The sequence below is a fragment of the Camelina sativa genome, chromosome 16, assembly GCF_030686135.1.
Source record: "Camelina sativa cultivar CO46 ecotype springtype chromosome 16, ASM3068613v1".
Taxonomy (NCBI): Eukaryota; Viridiplantae; Streptophyta; class Magnoliopsida; order Brassicales; family Brassicaceae; genus Camelina; species Camelina sativa.
In genome coordinates, this window is record NC_141895.1 from 17,100,580 (window position 1) to 17,120,628 (window position 20,049).

At 36.9% G+C, this 20,049-nt stretch overlaps 2 protein-coding genes across 6 annotated transcripts; both read right to left on the reverse strand.

The window, feature by feature from the left end:
• Positions 1 to 1,112: 1,112 nt before the first annotated feature.
• On the reverse strand, positions 1,113 to 4,305 carry LOC147925655 (LEAF RUST 10 DISEASE-RESISTANCE LOCUS RECEPTOR-LIKE PROTEIN KINASE-like 2.8). Its single transcript, XM_087490258.1, has 4 exons — positions 3,439 to 4,305; positions 2,610 to 3,314; positions 2,497 to 2,523; positions 1,113 to 2,401 (listed from the first exon to the last, which is right to left on the reverse strand). The coding sequence occupies exons 1-4, from the start codon at positions 4,082 to 4,084 to the stop codon at positions 1,305 to 1,307; spliced, it is 2,475 nt and encodes an 824-aa protein (XP_087346384.1). The 5' UTR covers positions 4,085 to 4,305; the 3' UTR covers positions 1,113 to 1,304.
• An 8,892-nt stretch (positions 4,306 to 13,197) lies between these two features.
• LOC104753639 (glycerophosphodiester phosphodiesterase GDPDL3) lies at positions 13,198 to 16,484 on the reverse strand. Of its 5 annotated transcripts, none has more exons than XM_087490261.1 (8): positions 16,316 to 16,484; positions 15,595 to 16,215; positions 15,461 to 15,499; positions 15,105 to 15,389; positions 14,708 to 14,850; positions 13,907 to 14,631; positions 13,758 to 13,823; positions 13,198 to 13,631 (listed from the first exon to the last, which is right to left on the reverse strand). In XM_087490261.1, exons 1-6 carry the CDS (start codon positions 16,440 to 16,442, stop codon positions 14,314 to 14,316), a joined length of 1,533 nt encoding a protein of 510 aa, XP_087346387.1. In that variant the 5' UTR covers positions 16,443 to 16,484; the 3' UTR covers positions 13,198 to 13,631; positions 13,758 to 13,823; positions 13,907 to 14,313. The 5 variants fall into 5 exon arrangements, with proteins under 5 accessions (XP_087346387.1, XP_087346386.1, XP_087346385.1 ...); XM_087490260.1 differs by having other exon boundaries at positions 13,715 to 13,823; XM_087490259.1 differs by having other exon boundaries at positions 13,712 to 13,823.
• Between the last annotated feature and the right edge of the window lie 3,565 nt (positions 16,485 to 20,049).

The window sequence follows — 20,049 nt, forward strand, 5'->3', positions numbered from 1 at the left end:
CGATGAGAGACGGCGACGAGAGACGACGACGAGAGACGACGACAGAGTTTTTTTTTCGGATTATGAACAGTAGAACCTTTACAGTTTCCCTCTCTTTGATATAAATAAGAACTGTCGATTGATTCTGAAAAAACTGCTTAGTGACGTGGTAAAACAAAAATGATGTGTATTTTAATTTGCTGATGTGTATTTTTGTTTTATTTTTTTAGGATAATATTTGAGTAATTCTTTCTAATATTTTTTCGTTTGAATCCACAATATCACCAATTTATTGTCTTCTTCTTTCTCTCTCACCAATTAAAAATAGTAAATATACTAAATCTCTTATAAGTTTCCAAAATGTAATAAATAGCCAACAAACCTAGAATTAAACTAGTAGCTTTATTAGTTGACTATTAGTGGACCAATGCAGAAACATAAAAGGCAAAAGGATTTGTTAATTTATAGCCGACTCACAAAGACTAGCTCGTCTCTTCATTAATTTATAAGCTAGAACACAAATTTGAGATAGAAAAATACTGTTAATGATTTAGAAGGTCGTGAAGTAGAAAAAAAAACCTATGAATAGTTCCTGTCATTTGCTAGATCAAGTATGATAAATATTGTTGCCCTTACATATGTAGTAACACTTCTATCACCTAAAGGATTTTGGAAAATGAGGTAAAACATTGGAAAAGAATCTTCAGAGGGCCTTGGAGCATTTGTCCCCTGTGCAAAACATGAATATAAATCATTAGTGGGACTGGCATAGGGGACTTGCTGGTTAACCATTACCATACTATCTCTTATATCCTATCTCTTAAAGACTTGAGAAGTCAATAACTAATTTTATCAGCACTTTACCGCTACCGGCCAAAGACTTCGGACAAAATACATCAAACGGTCGAGTTTCTTTTCAGACTAAATTATGTTTAAGATAAGTAGATGTTTGAGCAAGAAATATTGGATGTTAATGTTATTGGACGTTCCTTTTTTTTTTGTCCCAAGAAAAAAATTACATACGAATTATAGTATTGGTGATTTATACTATTTCTTAAAATCTTGTGGCTTTGTTGATTGATATCACCTAAACGTCTATTCCTGAAAAATTTCTTGGGAAATGAGATCAAACATGGAAAATAAACTTTCAGTTGGAGTGTAATTAGAAACTTCTTTGTAAACATTTACTACACTTTATCCTAATTACTTTGTCTTCATCCTTCTAACTTATCCACCAAACACCAAAGAGCATTTACAAGAATTTTTTTTTGAATATATGTATAGCTGCTTTCGTGCTTTAGTAGTTTCCAAGGAGGCTTCCTGGATCATTCTTGAGTGTAAACAGAGGTATCCGCTGAAAATGTTGAAGATTCTTGAAAAGCCACTGTGGGGATTTGGAAAACAGGCCTAGGAGGGACTTCAAGAGCATCCAAGCTTCCTTCCATCATTTCTACAACTCTGTTCATCGGTGGGCGATCTAGTGGAGAAGGCTGAATACACCACAAGCCCACCAATGTCATCTTTTTTGCTAGCTCGTCTTCCTCGTTGTTGATTCCATTCTCAATATCCCTTCTCGACTTTACTAATTCAAGATCCCTATAGATCCATTCAGGAAAGTACATCGAACTTCTGTTAGAAGAAGAGGCTTGATTAGATTTTTCTTTGTTCCTTGCACCAATCATCTCAAGAACCAACATTCCATAGCTATACACATCTGACTTGTGCGACACATTCCCATAAACTCTGGAGATCATCTCTGGCGCAATGTACCCTACTGTACCTCTTGTGTCTAGCAAATATAGGATGCTCTCTTTCTTCTCACATAGCTTAGCGAGACCAAAGTCCGAAACTTTGGGACAGAAGTTGTCATCTAAGAGTACATTTTGTGGTTTAATGTCGAAATGTACAATCCTTGTTTTGCACCCATGGTGCAAGTACTCTAGACCATGAGCAACTCCAAGCGCGATTCTATATAGTGCCTCCCAATCCATATTGACCGAGTTCTTGCTTGAGATGAACTTATCAAGGGACCCATTTCCCAAAAACTCATATATAATTGCTCTTTTAGAACCTTCAGAGCAGAAACCAAGCAAGGAGACAATGTTGAGATGAGAAGTTCTGCTCATGCTAGCAACTTCATTGATGAAGTCTTCACCATTGCCCTTTGAGTCTTTCAAGACCTTCACCGCAACCATACGACCATCACTAAGTGTTCCTCGATAAACAATTCCAAATCCGCCTGTCCCAACCACTTCCACAAAAGATTTTGTAATTCTCTTCACTTGTGTGTAAGTATAGTGTTCGAGTGGAATAAGAGCCTTCAGCTTCTGTTGTCTAAGCCGTGTTTCTCTCTTCCGGAGCAAACAGGGAAGCGAAGTTAAGAAGACCAGGAACAAAACAACTCCTGCTACTGAACTCCCAACTAGAAAAAAAAAACAGAAAATGTTGAGTGAGTAACTTCTTATTTAATGTTGGAAACGAAAACGGTTTGAAATTTCTCTGGCTAGCAAAACTCACCTATGGGAATTGCTTTGACCAAAGTCCCTGTACAAGTGAAAATTGTACAAATAAGAATATGTCAGAATGGTACCAAACTCGATCTTGAAGAGACAAGAGAATATATAGTTTACCGTGACTTTTCTTTTTAGAGCTATAATTATTGCTGAAGGTTCCATCGTTACAATAGCAGACGAATGATCTTGAAGTCTCATTGTATCCACAAGCACCCTTAGACTCTAAACACACTGAACAGTCTTGATTAAGTTCAAGCTCGAAACCTTGTTCAAGAGTCTTGGTTAAATTCTCTGGACGCAGCGTGTACAACGCGGATCCAGGCACAGGTATACTGACGTATGAATTGCAAGATTCCTTCAAGTTAGTAGACACACGGCCACTATTAACGTCAGTTATATTTCTCATCTCATAGTAGTTGTTTGAATCTTCGTCATAATTCCCACACACAAGACTTCCAACGTTAGCGGAAGTACCATCAATACTAGATGATAAGTCTGCGCAGTGGTAATAAATTGTGAGCATCATGGTGTCAGGAGCGAATGGAAGGACGACGCTTTTATCGAAAGGCACATGTAGTGGTTTTGTGGGACACATAATGTCCTTAAAATCCGATCTGGCAAGTCTTACGATACGAGAGTCATAGTTTGCATCTAAGATTCTGAATGTCCCTGAGGAGACGTTAAGCTCTGCCAATCTGCTGCTACAGTGGAGCTTAAAGTCTGGGTGGCCACAGTCTTCTCTACCATGTATCCAGAAAGGGAACAAGAGACCGCCCTGATCGCCACAACTAAACGGTTGCGCGCAGCGTCTATAAAGCGCAGCTGATAAAACAACACAATATGGAATCAGAAATAGTGTTTGTTGAAGGAGGAGATAAACAAATAAGAAGAAAAATTACCACAAAAATAAAAAATTTATAAAAAATGTATACTTAGTGTAACTTACGAGAGGATGAACATTCTTCACACAGTATCTCATCATTCTTCACTTTCACCTCAAATCCTTTTCTTAGAACACTTTCCAAGAAATCTAGATTCAATTTTTCCACTTCTGGAAAGAAACTGGTAGGAACTTTAACTGTGAAACTTCCTTGGCAGGAGCTATGATAATTAGGGCTTTGATACGCTGAGACAAGACCTCTCCCACTCCCAGGACATGTATAACTGGAAAGGTACTGAAGACGAGGGTTGCAGAGATAGAAAATAGTGAGGCTCTTGTAGATCGGCAAAACCTCAGAGATTTCGAGAGGCAATATTGTGGAATTGAATGTAGCGGAGCAAAAAGAACCTAACAGGTCTGCTCTGACTAGTTTAAGGGTATTAGATGTCTGATTTATTTGGAGGACATTGTAGCGTAGGTTGGAGATATTTAAAGAGGTAATGTTTTTGATGTCGCAGTGAAGCTCCAGCGATGCATGACCGCAAGATTCGGGACGATTTCCTCCCCAGAAGGGGAAACCTGCGCTGATATCTCCGCACTGAAACAGAGGCTCACACCATTCAAGTTCTTGTTTACTTGAAGCACAAGGAAGATGGTAGAATAAGGAGAAGAGGAAGAGAAAGATCAAACAAGAAGTAAGGGGATAGTACATTATTTGTTAGAGATCTATATTAACAGTGTGTATTCTGAATTTGGCTTAGAGAGAAGCATAAACACCAAGTCAAGGTGACATAGTGGACAACACAAAAAAAGAACTCAAGATATCTTTTTTTATTATCAAAATGGTTTTATTAGTTGACTATGACTCTGAAAGACTTCGCTAATTTTTTTAACTTAGTCTACACGCGAATTGATGACAGAGAAAGATTGGTCATTGGTCTGAGGGGAGTAGAGAAAGTGATGTAGAGAGAAAAAGAGATGGCCAAACTTTCTATGGAATGACCAGACTTGTCCGTATATACGATCTCTTATCTCCTCTATATTTGCTTGTCTGTCTTCATCCTCTAAAGCTGTCAAAGAGACAAGTCCAAAGGACAATTTACGAGACTAACAAATTTAGCCGTCTGGAAAAGTTCATAGTAACTAGAAGTCATTCTGTGCTATGCACATTTTAGTAATTTGAGAAAATTTTAGCTTCTTATTAGCTTACATTAATAACATGATTTTTTAAACATAGTAACATACAATTTTCCTTTTTATAATAGTTTGAAATATATATATATATATATATATATTTGTTTAATAATGAAGACTAATAAAAAGCTAAATTTACAATGAAGAGACTCATATGCATCTATCGAATAAGAAAAATTTTAGCCTGCTTTACCACATAAATATCCCAAAGAAAAAAAATAGAGATTCTAAAATATATGAAAGGAACAAAACCTAACATGTTCAACATATTGAATCATGATAGTTCATCCTTTTTATGATATAGTAGTATTAACACAACCAACAAACACGTGAACCCTGAAATTAAAATAAACCATGGTTCAAAGCCCCGCCCATAGACCAAGCAAGTGCAGCCAAGGATTAGAGCGTCAAAATTTTTGGGGCATATTTTACACCAAAAGTTTTAGGTATTTTATGTAGGAAAAAAATAAAAAGTTATAAGTTCAGTTGTTATTAGATTTCTTTTTTTAAGTTCAAAAAAAATTATAAGTTCAAGTTTTATATAAGAAAACAGTATATTTATAGATGAAGTTTTAAGGAATAAATAAATTTGTCAAACATTCTCACATAATTTTGTCTATGTAGTATTAATGCTAACAACAAACATGATAACTTACAAAAAAATCTATATAAAAAAAAAGTTATTCAATAATATCTATTGAAATTTGGAAAGATAATTAAAAATATATTATATTTGATAGGAACCTAATGACTGAAAAAATTGTTTTAAAAGAAGAGTAATTAGGGATTGAATTCTAATTTTATGGAAAATGAATTGGTAAGATCTAATGATGAATAAATAAGTAAGCAATTATCAAATTACTTACATAAAACATCTTACCGTTAGATTATATAATATTGAAGGCCAAAAACTAAACCCAATAATGGAAACCGAGAATTTAAATTTGAACCAAAATTTTATGAATTTATAAGAGATTTTTGAGAACAGAGAAACATCCCACAATCTAACATAATTTAGAATCCTTTTTTACCCATGAATCATTTATAAGATTGAAACCAAAAAATACATTTATACATAATTTAGAATCTTTTCTTGTCCATGAATCACATAGATAAGATTGAAACCCATAATTATAATTTCAAAGTAAACTATAATCAGTTTTTTTTTCCTATGATGAAACCATAAACTGATAAATGATGCTTTAGATAGGAAAGGGTTGAAGAAGGGAAGAAGGAAATGTTGAGATTTTTTTTTTCCTATGGGCCTCTAGTTAATTAAGGCCAAAACACAAATGAATTTAGTTAATTAGGCCCAAACAACAACATAATATAGGTGTCAGATAGATAACGCCAAGTATCATATTCATAACAAAAGTTGAGAAAAACTTTCTCATATTATATAAGACTGTAAGAATCAAAATTCACATTAGAGAATTTTAACAGATGCTCATGAAGAAAGGCATATGCTGATTTTTCTGATTTTAATTATTGATTTTTTTAAAAATATTTAGGCATATTATTGTATTTTGATTGGCAAATTAAAAAGAGTGAATAAGAATTTTTATGAAAAATATGGTTGCTACAAATTAAGATTTGACTGAGTTTACCCAAGGAAAAACACGCGAGGCCTAAAGATATTATAAAACAGAGAGGAGATGAGATCTAGCGTTGCTCACATAAGTAGAAGAGAGGCAAAAAAACCAGAGAGAAAAATAGGGAGTCGGGTTTGTCCGCTATGTGCTCCTGCATTGGTTGATGAGGTTAATGCTTTTGCTACCGGAGGTAGTGGTGGCTCACTGACATCAACATTTGTGAAAACAAGGTTTGGAGCTTCGGCCGGAGGTAAGGACAGAGGACTCACAAGAGTATTTAAGAGGTCACCGGGTTGAATGGCTGACATGTAAGGTGGTATTACTTTTCTGCCCAAACATCGATTCCCTGAAGAAGATAAACAAAGTTACGTATTGATGTTAATATTTTTTTTTTTGGTTGTGAGACCCTTTTGGTGTAAATTTAAACCACTTACGTTTGTATCTTGCTGCTGTGAAAGGGTATTCGGTGATGGTTCCGTTGATACCGAATCCATAGGTATATGTGTTTATCTCAATAGTTGCATCGTAGAAGCTGTCGAGTTTTTGAGAGACAAACTCATTCTCAAATAGTTCCACATAAACCTGAAGCTGAGACTTCTGCAGCCTCTCAACAACCGCGGTTTGCCCAGTGAGAAACCTTTTAGTGGCGGGAAAGACTGATGATTTTGAAGATACATTGTGTTGACAGAATTGTAAGACTGACAACAAGGTGTAAAGGAGCAACAATTGAAACAAAAGAGGGAAGATCACAATGACAGAATCCTCTTAAGGACAATGAAGCTGCCAAAGATTATGCTGCAACATGAAAGCTTGAAGATCATCAAGTGCAAGAATAGAGAAAGCTAGAGTTCTATAACTCAGTAACAAAGGAAGAGATTGAAGATATATTGGTGTTGTTACTGGTTATACAACACAAGAGAGATGATCAAGAAGCAATGAGTAAACCTGATACAACCAAGAGTACAGACACAGATTCATTGAACGTTGCAGTGAACAAGTCTGATACAAACACATGTTCAGACATAGAAGCAGTGAACAAGATGGAGTATGTGTAACCAGCTACAAACACAGACGCAATGATTCCTCATGAAGAGAATCAGAGAATACTAGCTCAGCCAAGACAGCTCAATGTGAAGTCACATGAAATGAAGTGACATGCTGAACCTTGGAGTCTTATCGAGAAGATTCAAGAAGTGAGAGCTCAACCAGTCATGCTTTAAGCTCATGAGAACAAGTCTTTCATTAGCAGCTGCATAAACCTGAAAAGCACAACAGAGCAGAAATAGGTTTTAGCAGTTGAGTATACTTGAAGTGCAACAGAGCTGAAAATAGAACATACAACTTGTAGTGGCTGTGTAGTGCAACAGAGCTGGAAACAAGGTAAACCTCGTGAAGAGGTTGTGTAGTGCAACAGAGCGGAAAAGCGTCAAGTTGCAGCAAATAGTGGAACGGCTGTGTCAGAAAAGCATGTTTGTGTTAGGTGCGACAGGAACAAAAGTATGGGTCAAGTTGACAAAAAGAGAACAAGCTTTTACCCAGAAGAAAAGAGGAAGAAGCTTGTGGAACCTAGGGTTTGTGGAGAACTCTAAGAAGTATAAAAGGAAGAGGTGGTAACAAGAAGCAGTTTACGCACCCTAGACCTAAAATTGAGAGAAGCACACATGTTGTGTGTGGTGTTGTCCCACCAGTAAGATAGAGAATCTGCTGGTGGTTTTTGTAGAGGTTCACACTCGTCGGAAAAGACAAAGAGTGGTGGTTCTTTTAGTTCATGTAGATTAGAGTGGTAGGCACAAGTGTGTGCTAGATACCATTGGCAAATATGAATTTTGCGTTCTAATTCTAGTGAATGATTCTGGACTTGGTCCCGGGGATGTAGATTATCCGAACCCCGTAAAAAAATCTCTTGTGTCGTCTCTTCACTATCCTTTCATCTCTCTGTTAATCATCGCACATAGAGATCTGTCATACAAGTCTGTAGATCTAGCACGCATCTCATTATTTCAATTGGTAGCAGAGCAGGAAACCGATTTGAGATTATACTGTCTCTAACAGGTTAGATCCTGAGATGTGTCTAGATGAGGAAGAAGAGCTATGATCTTATTTGAAGAAAATCAAGTGATGGGTTCTCTCCAGGTTGGTGAAAATGAAGAACAAAGAGAAAAAGAGAAAGATGATGACGGTGGATCTGTTTTCAAACTCGCCGGATTTTGTTTGTACAGTTCATTGGGATTTTCAGTGTCGTCTTCAAGATGTCTTGGTTCTCATGTCGTGAGAAATTGTAGTCGAAGAAAGGAGAAAGGTTTTCTTACATGAGTATTTTATGTTATTAGTCGGCCTTCATCCAAATTCGTAAAGCAAGCCCAATAAAAGCCCACAAGGAGTTGCTTTAAGGTGTTGGGCATGTGAGGGTTCTTGCCACGTGTGGATCGGGTTTTAAAGAAAATCAACAAATCAACGAGAATCTTCTGCTCCAGGTATTTTCTCTTAAAGCTTCTGGATTTGGTTTGGAAGATTAGCGTTCAAGTTTTGCGATTGCCTTCATCACTGCTTTTGAAGTTTATGTTCCGACACCGGACAAGCTGTGAGCCGTTGTGAATTGTTCTTTGAACATTTCATAAAATTCATTGGAGATTATGGTAACAGTATGAAGTGTATATCGTGGATTTGAGGTGGAACTACATCATTTTTGAAATTATAAAGAGAGTTGGAGGCTAAGAAGATGTCACCAGATACTCATAGTTGATAATCCAAATCTGGGGTGAGTCCGTGTCCTGTGTCTCTAACAGTAAAGAGAGTGACAAAGTGTTGTGGTTTACATCTGATTTTGAGTAAGAGAAGAAAACGTTCATCTCTCCGCCACTGAGGATTCAATGGTTGTTTGATTGGTTCTTTGCAATCCAAGTGTTACTTGTATTGGGACTTTAGAGAAAGAGTTAATAACACCCCTGGTTATTTTCTCCAGTTTGAAAAGAAAGGAAGTGATTCTCGGCAAAGAATTATGATCTCTGAATTTGGGTTCTATGGAAGTGAAGAAGAGCTTGTGTGAGGAATGGAGTTTGATCCTCACTAATTTTGAAGGTTGTCGCTGATGTGTCTTAAGAAAGATGAAGAATTGATCTTTTGTGGTTTTGTGATATGTTGGGTTTCTGGTAACTTTGCAAAGGCCTAGTGTGCTATTATATTTAAGCCCATTACAGAAAATAGTGAAGATAGGTCAAAGCTGCAGGTGACTGTGGAGTTCGACGTCAACCGCATGTTTGGGTTCAGTTTGAACCTTTATGTATGCTTGAGGAAGCACGTGGAGTATTGCGATCTGATGGAGATAGAAACAGTATGGTGAACAAGTGATCAGGGAGGGGCTGAATTGCATTAGTTGTGTTGCAGAGGTTTGTCTCAGCCTATCAAAGATGCTTCGAGCTAAAGAAGAAGACTTGAGGTCATATTGATTAGTTGAGATCACAAGAAAGGGAAGTATCATCATAGGATAATCATTTGGATTATGGGTCTTAAAATGTTGCTAGCTTTTGAGAAGAGATCAAATGAAAGATTTTTTAGATCAAGGAAATTGTTGTGTCGTTGGTATGTGTTTTTCTTCTACAATTTCCTTTGACTACAGAACTTGGCTTCTAGTTCTGGCAGATGTTTTGAAAAATTGGAAATGAGATATTCTCAAGGTCATAAAGATCCCTTTCTGGTTCTGTGTAATATTATTGGAATCTGCTTTTGAAGTTGGCTGTTGCAGAATTTTCTAGGTTGAATTGCTGCTTCGTCGATGTCGTGTATCAAGGATGGTTAACAAGTTTTTATGAAAGATATATCAAGGTCTTTGAAGTCTACAAAGAGACAAGGTCTGTGTTGTGTTGATTGTGTGTTTCCTATGGAACATTTCTTGGTTGAAACGCATAATCAATATGGGGGAGAAAAACTAACTCATAGTGATAAAAGAAGAAGATATGAATAAGTTATGAGTTTGATGGAGTTGCAGGTTCATGAAGCTGTTTTCTGTCTGACTTTGCATTTACATTTGACATGGTTATAGACCTCGGATTTTAGCATTGAAAGATATTTTGGAATCTTGAAAGCAGGATCTTTCCAATGATATAAAGGTATCCTTCTAATTCTGTGTCATTTGATGGGAAACTGTTCCCAAAGTTAGCTGTTCGCAGGGTTTTAGCATTTTGGATATGCTTTGGAAATTTGGTCTTAACTTTCAATCCACAAACCCAAATTGTGATCCGCTTTCTCCTGTGGTTTCATATTGCTGTCTTTGATCATCCCACATCATTTTGGAATTTTCTGGGCTGTCTTGTTATTTCGTCTACGCTCTGCATCAAGGCAGGCTCTGCATGAAGGCAGGAGAAGAAGCTCATTTTAAGACCCCATGGTTGGAAAACGAAACAGAAGTTCTTAATGTTTCTAGGTCTGGTAATCACAATCAAATTATTAAGATCCATCAGTGAGTAAGACGAAGTTGATTGTGAAGAAGTGTGGAAAGTCATCTGATCTGAAGGTGAATATCTTGCTCCAAAGTCTGAAGTGTTCAAGGCAGACATTCACCTCTATGTCACTACCTCAAAGGTTTGTCATTGTAAGTAAAATCTTATGCGTGATGGAATATGTTTACAAGGAATTAATCTCTCCTGGGAGTTTGTGTCACGAGAGAAGTGCTACTATGGAGATGTGTAACCTATCTATTTCTGTTGAAAATTTTTATGGTTCTTGGAGGTTTTAGTGAGGAATGTCCTTGAAGCTCTTATCAGATGTTATTGGTTTTGTTCTCTGTTGTGCCGTGTATTGATTTGGATTGTGTACAAGTAAGTTGTTGCAGAATATTCAAGAAGACCTCTGGGTGTTGGAAGAGAAGAGTAAGAGCGCTCGATTATTAAAGTTTAAGAGAAGGATTCACTTGCACTAGTAGTGTAAGATGGTCGTGATCAATCTGAGGTAGAATACTCAGAGTTGTGTAACTCCGGTTCAGTTCTGTAAGGTTACCGTAAGTGACATCTACAAGGAGATGTTGTTCGGAATCAATCTGAGGTAGAATACTCAGAGTTGAGTAAAACCGATTAAGTTGTAACCCATGAAGCTGAAGTGTCTTGTGAGTGAAAGTTGGGACATCGCTTTTGAAATTCAAGAAATTGTTTCTGCTCTAGTTTTTAAATCTGAGGATTGTTTATGAGGTTCTTCTTTTGTGTGTTGAAGAAGGATGTTCCAAATACTGAAACAACAACTGCTTCAGAAGCTGCAATCGTCTATCTTATTCACTGGTTCACTGTTGGGATCAAAAGATGTTGTTTAAAGGTTGCCTCAAGGTATGTTCATCTGGATTTATCTCAACGTTACTCTTAAGGTGAAGAATATTTTTATGGTCATGATGTCTTTTCGGTGTTGCAAGCAACTAGTGTGTGTTTGTGGTTCTGTACCAAATCTTTGGTCTGTATATTGCTTGAGGTTCAGGAGGAGTTTCAAGAAAAGCATGGGTGTGATATGTATTGTAACTGGTTGATTTGGAAGATACCTCTACTTCATGAAGTACAGTATATGGATCTCTGATCTGCCTTAGTAAAGAAGAGCGTCTTGAAGCCTATATTTGCAAGGATGAAAAACAGTTTTCGATTAAGACTACTTGAACAAGCTAGTCTATAGAAGAAAATACAGAAGTTGAGGCTATTCAGTCAGTGCTACATTTCACAAGATCATCATGGTTCGAGAGAATTGTCTATGTTTCCGCTGCGACTACAAAGGTATTATTTTGATGATCATGTTATTGCTTCTGATCAGTTTTGCTTCCAATTGTTCAAAGGCTGCGATTTGAAATGAAGCACCATGCTTGCTAGTGCTAATGAGGTTATGATTGAGTTAAGAGTCATTAGGTTCAAAGAGGATTTTAAGATGTTCTCACAGTTGTGTTCTCAAAGAAGTGTTCTCACAGTTGTGTTCTCAAGGAATTGTTCTCGGCTCAGAACTAGTTTGTGTTTCGTCTTCAGAAATTAGCTTTCCTGTGCGTACGGCAGGCTTTGATCCTGATCCTATTGGCGACAGCGGTACATTTCTGAAGATGGGTTAACTAGTTCTGAGCTACTCTCATATGTGTCATTGTAACCAAGTAATCATTGTCAATGGTTTGATGGCTGATATCGTGTTCTGGTTTTATGATTTTGGTATGTGTGAAGTTTCTGCAGTGTTCAGGCAAGTTTGAGCAGACTCTTAACATCAAAGCAAGAGGAGGATCATTATTTTGCATAATGAGTTCTTTATTGGACTATGCTCTTGATATGTTACTTTTTACCTTAGTTATGCTCTCAAGCAGAGGGAGCTTTTATGGCTGCCTTGCAGGATGAGTTAGTGCCATTGATTGCTTGAGTATCAAACTGCGCTTAAAAGGGAGACTTCTTGTACTTACTCCCATTTGCTAGTTGTTGGGTCTGCTATGCTTGTGTCATTGCTGCTGTCACAACTTGAAGGTGTTTGATAAATGCAGAAGATGGCGTTACATTCAAAATCCAAGGTTTGATGATGATGAGTTGGTTTCATTGTATGAAGTGGAATATCAAACTGAGCTATAAAGGGAGACTCTCTGATTTACTCCCATATGTTAGTTGTTGTTGTTGCTATGCTATGTCGTGGTTGCAGGCAACACTTGGAGGCGTTTGATATTCACTGAAGATGTGATCAGGTCAAAATCAGGAACTTGATGGGTTATGATTAAGGGAGAGCTAGAGTCCTTCAACTCAGTCAACAAGGGAGAGATTGATTTGTGTGTTGACCGAGTTTGAAGTTTTTTGTAACGGATGTGCCAAAAGAAACAAGAACATGATATTTACAGGTTGCAGATCATCAACGTTATTCAGTCCTACAATTGAATCAACAAGGGAGAGATTGAAGATACATTGTGTTGACAGAATTGTAAGACTGACAACAAGGCGTAAAGGAGCAAGTATTGAAACAGAAGAGAGAAGATCACAATGACAGAATCCTCTTAAGGACAATGAAGCTGCCAAAGATTATGCTACAACATGAAAGCTTGAAGATCATCAAGTGCAAGAATAGAGAAAGCTTGAGTTCTATAACTCAGTAACAAAGGGAGAGATTGAAGATATATTGGTGTTGTTACTGGTTATACAACACAAGAGAGATGATCAAGAAGCAATGAGTAAACTTGATACAACCAAGAGTACAGACACAGATTCATTGAACGTTGCAGTGAACAAGTCTGATACAAACACATGTTCAGACATAGAAGCAGTGAACAAGATGGAGCATGTGTAACCAGCTACAGACACAGACGAAATGATTCCTCATGAAGAGAATCAGAGAATACTAGCTCAGCCAAGACAGCTCAATGTGAAGTCACATGGAATGAAGTGACATGCTGAACCTTGGAGTCTTATCGAGAAGATTCAAGAAGTGAGAGCTCAACCAGTCATGCTTTAAGCTCATCAGAACAAGTCTTTCATAAGCAGCTGCGTAAACCTGAAAAGCACAACAGAGCAGAAATAGGTTTTAGCAGTTGAGTATACTTGAAGTGCAACAGAGCTGAAAATAGAGCATACAACTTGTAGTGGCTGTGTAGTGCAACAGAGCTGGAAACAAGGTAACCTCGTGAAGAGGTTGTGTAGTGCAACAGAGCGGAAAAACGTCAAGTTGCAGCAAATAGTGGAACGGCTGTGTCAGAAAAGCATGTTTGTGTTAGGTGCGACAGGAACAAAAGTATGGGTCAAGTTGACAAAAAGAGAACAAGCTTTTACCCAGAAGAAAAGAGGAAGAAGCTTGTGGAACCTAGGGTTTGTGGAGAACTCTAAGAAGTATAAAAGGAAGAGGTGGTAACAAGAAGCAGTTTACGCACCCTAGACCTAAAATTGAGAGAAGCACACATGTTGTGTGTGGTGTTGTCCCACCAGTAAGATAGAGAATCTGCTGGTGGTTTTTGTAGAGGTTCACACTCGTCGGAAAAGACAAAGAGTGGTGGTTCCTTTAGTTCATGTCGATTAGAGTGGTAGGCACAACTGTGTGCTAGATACCATTGGCAAATGTGGCTTTTGCGTTCTAATTCTAGTGAATGATTCTGGACTTGGTCCCGGGGATGTAGGTTATCCGAACCCCGTTAACAAATCTCTTGTGTTGTCTCTTCACTATCCTTTCATCTCTCTGTTAATCATCGCACATAGAGATCTGTCATACAAGTCTGTAGATCTAGCACACATCTCATTATTTCAGATTTTCCGATGACAACAGCGTTAGCAAATTTCTTTATGTCTTGTATAGCCGAGTCAAGAATATCACTAATGGTTTCTTCAATTCTGTAGACAGTCTCGTACTTGCTCTGCTTTTTGAATTCCCGTAGAACCGAGCTGTTCGTAGACTGAATCATGACCTTTGTTGTGGTTATGTTGTTGTAACCAGTTTCTGTGAGTGTGTCCAGAACCGCTCTAATAACGTCGAGCCCTTGCTTCTCTCTCAGGTACACTACATTCTGGAGGAAACAAAAAAGGCACATGATTGATTCATGTTTTATGATTAAAAGAAGGTAATTATAGATGATAACTCACCTCAACAATGATCAAAACACCGGAGAGAGATGTGGAGTTCTTTGCCAAGTCTAGGAATTGAGAAAGCGAAATAAGATTTCCAGAATTTGACTCATTCGGATTCCTTAACATACTATTTGACCTGTAAGGGTTTGAAATAGCAGCTGCACAAAAATATGGGAATATAGTTACTGTAACTTTCCAAGTTATGTAATCGCTAAATTAACTAGTAATAATTTTGTCCACAACATATCAAGCTAGGAGAATGTTAGTTTTTTTAAGAAAACAAGTATTTGCATCTATATATAACCTCTTTAGTCTAAGTGAGTAGAAACTAGAAATAGTAGGAACAATAGTGTAGTAACAACACAGACTTACATTTTTCTGAAGCAAGTGGAAACTTTGAAGGGAAACTTACGAGTCAAATTTTGGATCTCAGGCCATGTTAGACTAAAAGTGTATACCCCACCATTTGAGCTAATTTCAGAAACAGTTGTTAGACGGTTTCTGAAAGGAGTTTGTGCGACCATTGTGCTATCCCCGAGATCGATAGAATTTGAGCAAAAGGGTGTACCGTCGCTGCACATTTGGACCGAGCAATCAATAACATCAGCACCATCTTTGATTGCCTTCTCATATGCCAAGTTCGTACATCCAGGATAGTCCCCACTCGCACCATTTTTTGATATTACAAGAAAATCCACTGAGGTACGAATTAACTTAATTTTAATCTTTCTAATTGCGATTAAAATGCAAAGTAATTACTGTCGTTACCTTGTTTCGTAGCGTTCCTGCCAATGTGGGAGAAGCAATCTAAGGAAAATATGAAGAAAAAAATAAAAATTAATTTCGAATATATATCCTTTTTTTAAGGACAAAATGGTGTCTGCAAAAGAGAGATTGCTTACCAATGGATGCAGATGCAGTTAAGGGAAAATCAGAGACCACACCATCGACAGAAAAATCGCCATTGTCCACAAAAGATAGATACTCAGACACTGGATCGAAACTGTAGTTATGAGCAATATCAGCATCATTTGCGAAACCTGACACATATACTTCTAATCCCGCTTTGTGAGCATCTTGAACTAAGGATGTATGTGGAATCAAGTACTGCTTGTTATCAAGTTGCAATATATATGACTTGGGAACAAGAATCCCTGAAGAAAACGTCTTGACAAACGTTAGGTTACTCAAGATAGAACCGTATGTTTGGTTTGTGGTCGGCTCGAAATCTTCTTTTGCAAGAAACTGGAACACAAAGCTCGGTCCGTTATGCTTGAAATGGCCAGCAATTTTCATAAAGAAATTCACTTCAGGGGAAGATATGAAATTAATGGAAACAGTTCTTGAGGCTGATACTATAAAACTACTCATGCTTAAATTGTGTTGCTCGTAGAATGCATCGTGCTGAGCATTTAACCAAAAACCTCCTTGTGGCTTAATCTGCTTGGCTACATTTTGAATCGTCAGAATCGTATATCCATTTCCATCGAACTTATTTGATCGCGATGGTATTCCTCGAAATACTAAGGTAATAAGAAAAAATATTTGTGAGAAGTTATAGGAGAAAAAACAAAACTTAATGTAACATTCTACAAAAGCACTAACTGAGTCATAAACGCTTACAGGCTACATTCTGTAGATCTCTCAAGGTGGAATCAATCGCGAACCAACCCTGAGTAGTGACTCCATTAACCGGGTAAAAGTTTTTGCGATTTGGGTACACAAGTTCAATATTCGAAGGATTAGCCATATTTTAATCGGCCTCCGCGGCCGCGTTTTTGAACAGGGACACAAATGAGAGAAAAGGTGAACAGCTGGTCTACTATTATTGGTGTTGAACAATAAATTTAATTAAATTTTAAAAATAATATATATATATACACTAAAAAAAACTTTGAGACACTTCAAAACAAATATGACCGATAATAATACTCTAATGTAATGATCTTTGCCCTTTAGTTTTTTTGTTTTTTGTTTTTTCTTTGTTGTCACCTAAACGTCTATTTGCCTAGCTAGATTTTTCTCAAAAAGTAAGGTACAAACCATGAAAAAATAATCTTTATTGGTCCATGGCCATTTGTCTTTTCCCCACCAATGGGATGTATACTCCACTTATTTGTCATATTTTATTAGTTGACCTTGACCCTAGAAAAATGATATTGAGATGAAGGAAGATTGATTAATTGGTTTTCCTCTCTCTCTTTTTTTTCAAAACATTATCTTTTAACACACAAGTACATGATCAAATCAGGGTCTATGAGCCTAAACTCGAAAACTTCAAAAACCCGAACGGAACCGAACACCCAACTCTAACATATACCATACTCTTTCATTGCTACCTCCTAAATCTGTTTATCTTCATTATCTAAGAAGGTTTATGAATTTTTGTGTCTTTAGATTTTTGGTACCAAATATGATTTATATTATGTATTTTGTTTATTTTATTATATCTATGACAATTTTCAAAAATTTATAATTTTATATCATATAGATAAAGTATACCAAATATATGTAAGAGTTTTGTTAACCTAGATAAATATAAAAACCAAAATCAAAGTCACAAAACCAACAACAACAAAAAAAATTTCTCATTCTTCCTCCTATGGTTCTTCCAAAACCTGATCAGAATCTAAACAACAACAAAATAATGGAATTTCAGTCAAAATTTCATAATTACATCTTTATTCTTAAGTAACAATCTTAATTTTTTTTACCTTGGTCTCATACTCCTGAGCTACTAGTCACAGATGTGGTACCTTCAACCTCATCATCAAAGTTGTCTTTAATGTCACCTGTAATTAAAAAATATAAATTCTTACCTTCAACCTCATCATCAAAGTTGTCAACCAAGCAAGGGAAGTTACTTATGAATTGAGAAAATATGGATTCTTACCTTCTAACTCAGCATAACCACGTAACCAGTTTCTAGTACATAACAAGGCTTGAACATTTCTTGGAAGGAGACGGTTCCGGTAAGGAGTCAGTACCCGACCTCCAATGCTAAACGATGACTCGGCTGCTACTGTGGTGATTGGAATACTGAGCACATCACAAGCTAGAGAAGCCAAATCACCATAGCGTTGCCCACTGCCTTTCCAATAACTCAAAACATCGATGTCAGTGAAAGACTTCAAATCTAGCCTTGGATCATCCAAATAATTTTCCAAATTTGTTTTTGTGTTGTCAGAACCAGGTTGTATGCTCCTCTCAAGCTCTAAGATATCCTGTATAAAAGAGATATGAGGATGTGTAAAGATATCATGTGTCATTAAGATATAGGGTATAAAAACTAAATGGAGAAAAATACTTACAAAATTTGGATCATCTTCTAGTGGTGATTCATTAAGAATATCAAGTGGAGTTTGTGTTGATGAGAAAGAGGTAGAAGTCCAAGCCTTTTCCCTGTGTTCATTATAAAGGTCCTTCAAGTTCTGCACAACAACTTCGACCTTTTCTTCAGAAGTACTCGGATCCAGTTTGTGAAAAGCTGATTGAAGAATTTGCACCTTTAACCTTGGATCTAAAATAGCTCCCATAGCTAGAATGATACTATACTGATCCCAATACTTATCACACTTCAACTGCATCATTTTAGCCATCTCTTCCACTCTCAAGTCACCACAATCTGCATAGTCTTTCAAAACACGCTCAATTTTCCACACTTGTAGAAAATACACATTAGCAGTAGGGTATTTGACCCCTAAGAAATAAGTAGTGATGGTACTGAATGGCTTCAAGATTTCACAAATTTTCTCTCCTCGATCCCACTCATCTTCAGAAGGCAAGTTTTTGTAGTTTCTGTCACATTCTTTCAAACTACTAAATGCCTTACGAAACTTTAAAGCTCTAGCAAGCATATCATATGTCGAATTCCAGCGTGAATCAACATCTAGAGATAATCCAGCACCACCTCTTATCCCAACACTCTCAACACATGCTGCAAATTCTTCTCTCCTAGAAGTAGATGCTTTGACAAACCTGACACTCTCTCTAATATTTTTCAAAAGATCAGCAGCTACATCTAAACCATCTTTCACAATAAGATTCAACACATGAGCGCAGCATCTGACATGAAAAAACGTCCCTTCACATAACAATCCATTACCACTAATCATTTGAAGACGATGCTTAAGGATCTTCTGCATACTATCATTATTCGTAGCATTATCCAAAGTCAAAGAGAAAATCTTCTTCTCTAAACCCCACTCCTTCAAGCAACAAAGAATTTTAGTAGCTAATTCTTCACCTGTATGAGGAGGTTTCATCTCACAGAATTCTAGAATCTTGTTGTTTAAGTTCCAATCATCATCAACATAATGAGCAGTCAAACAAATATACCCTGTGAGAGTGCCACGAGCTGTCCACAAATCTGCTGTACAACATAATCTTCTTTTAAATTCTGCAAAAACCTTTTTCAGCTTTTCTTTTTCCAATTCATATCTCTTAAACACATCATTCCCAGCAGTTTGTCTACATATAGGCTGACAAATTTGTCAGCAGTTTGTCTGTTTGTCTACATTCATAGTGACTTTTTGTATTCAGCCCTGGAGGTTTCTTGGGACAAATTTCTAAATGACGCTTTAATGATGATGTTCCCTGACTAATTTCAGTGATTAGCTTCTTATTACAGTGAACGCAACGACCTCTCTTTTTTCCATCTGGTCCTACTCCTACTGGTTTATACTCTTTCCAAACAGAAGACTTTAATCGTTTGTTAGAATCAAATACCGTAGGGTCTTTATCAGTAGGCTGTGTTTCACTTGCTCCTTCAGCATCATACTCCACATCCACTTCCATGTATTCATTCTCTGTATTTAAAGCCGCCATTGTTTCTAATGTTTGAGAATCCATCCTAAAATAAAACCATATCAAAAACAAACAAGAATAATGTCATATTGTCATTCTCAGACCTCATAACTCATCTCTACAAACACAAAAAATAACATTCAACAATCTAAGCACAACCGATATGTGCCTTTGTTTATGTTATAATCTCAATCTCAATCACATTGTCAACCAAAATACATGCAACGACAACAAATAAATCACACATGCAACGGCAACAAATCAAAACAATATTTAATATAGGCAAAAATTACTACTACTTCACAGACCAATTTTCAAAAAAACAAAAGTGATTAAGTTAGAACAATTTTTCTTCTAAGTTAGAATTTCTCACCGTGTAAGCACAATCTTTGAAGTAGAGGTCGAGAGCTTTAGGCTTGAGATCACTATTAAGAGAAGCTAAACCAGGCAAATAGAACCAGATGTATCCATGGGCAAATCTGTTCGAAAGAGACAGAGAGAAACAATCAGAGATCAAGCCTAATTATGTGTGATTGTGTTCAAACAAGAAG

Coding starts and splice junctions, on each gene's coding strand:
- LOC104753639 (XM_087490261.1), bottom strand. CDS start 16,442: ATGGCTAATCCTTCGAATATTGAACTTGTGTACCCAAATCGCAAAAAC. Junction 14,851..15,104: donor TGAGATCCAAAATTTGACTC/GTAAGTTTCCCT, acceptor ATTTTTGTGCAG/CTGCTATTTCAAACCCTTAC. Junction 14,632..14,707: donor GTGTTTTGATCATTGTTGAG/GTGAGTTATCAT, acceptor TGTTTCCTCCAG/AATGTAGTGTACCTGAGAGA.
- LOC147925655 (XM_087490258.1), bottom strand. CDS start 4,084: ATGTACTATCCCCTTACTTCTTGTTTGATCTTTCTCTTCCTCTTCTCC. Junction 3,315..3,438: donor TGAAGAATGTTCATCCTCTC/GTAAGTTACACT, acceptor TTGTTTTATCAG/CTGCGCTTTATAGACGCTGC. Junction 2,402..2,496: donor GGTCAAAGCAATTCCCATAG/GTGAGTTTTGCT, acceptor TTTTTTTTCTAG/TTGGGAGTTCAGTAGCAGGA.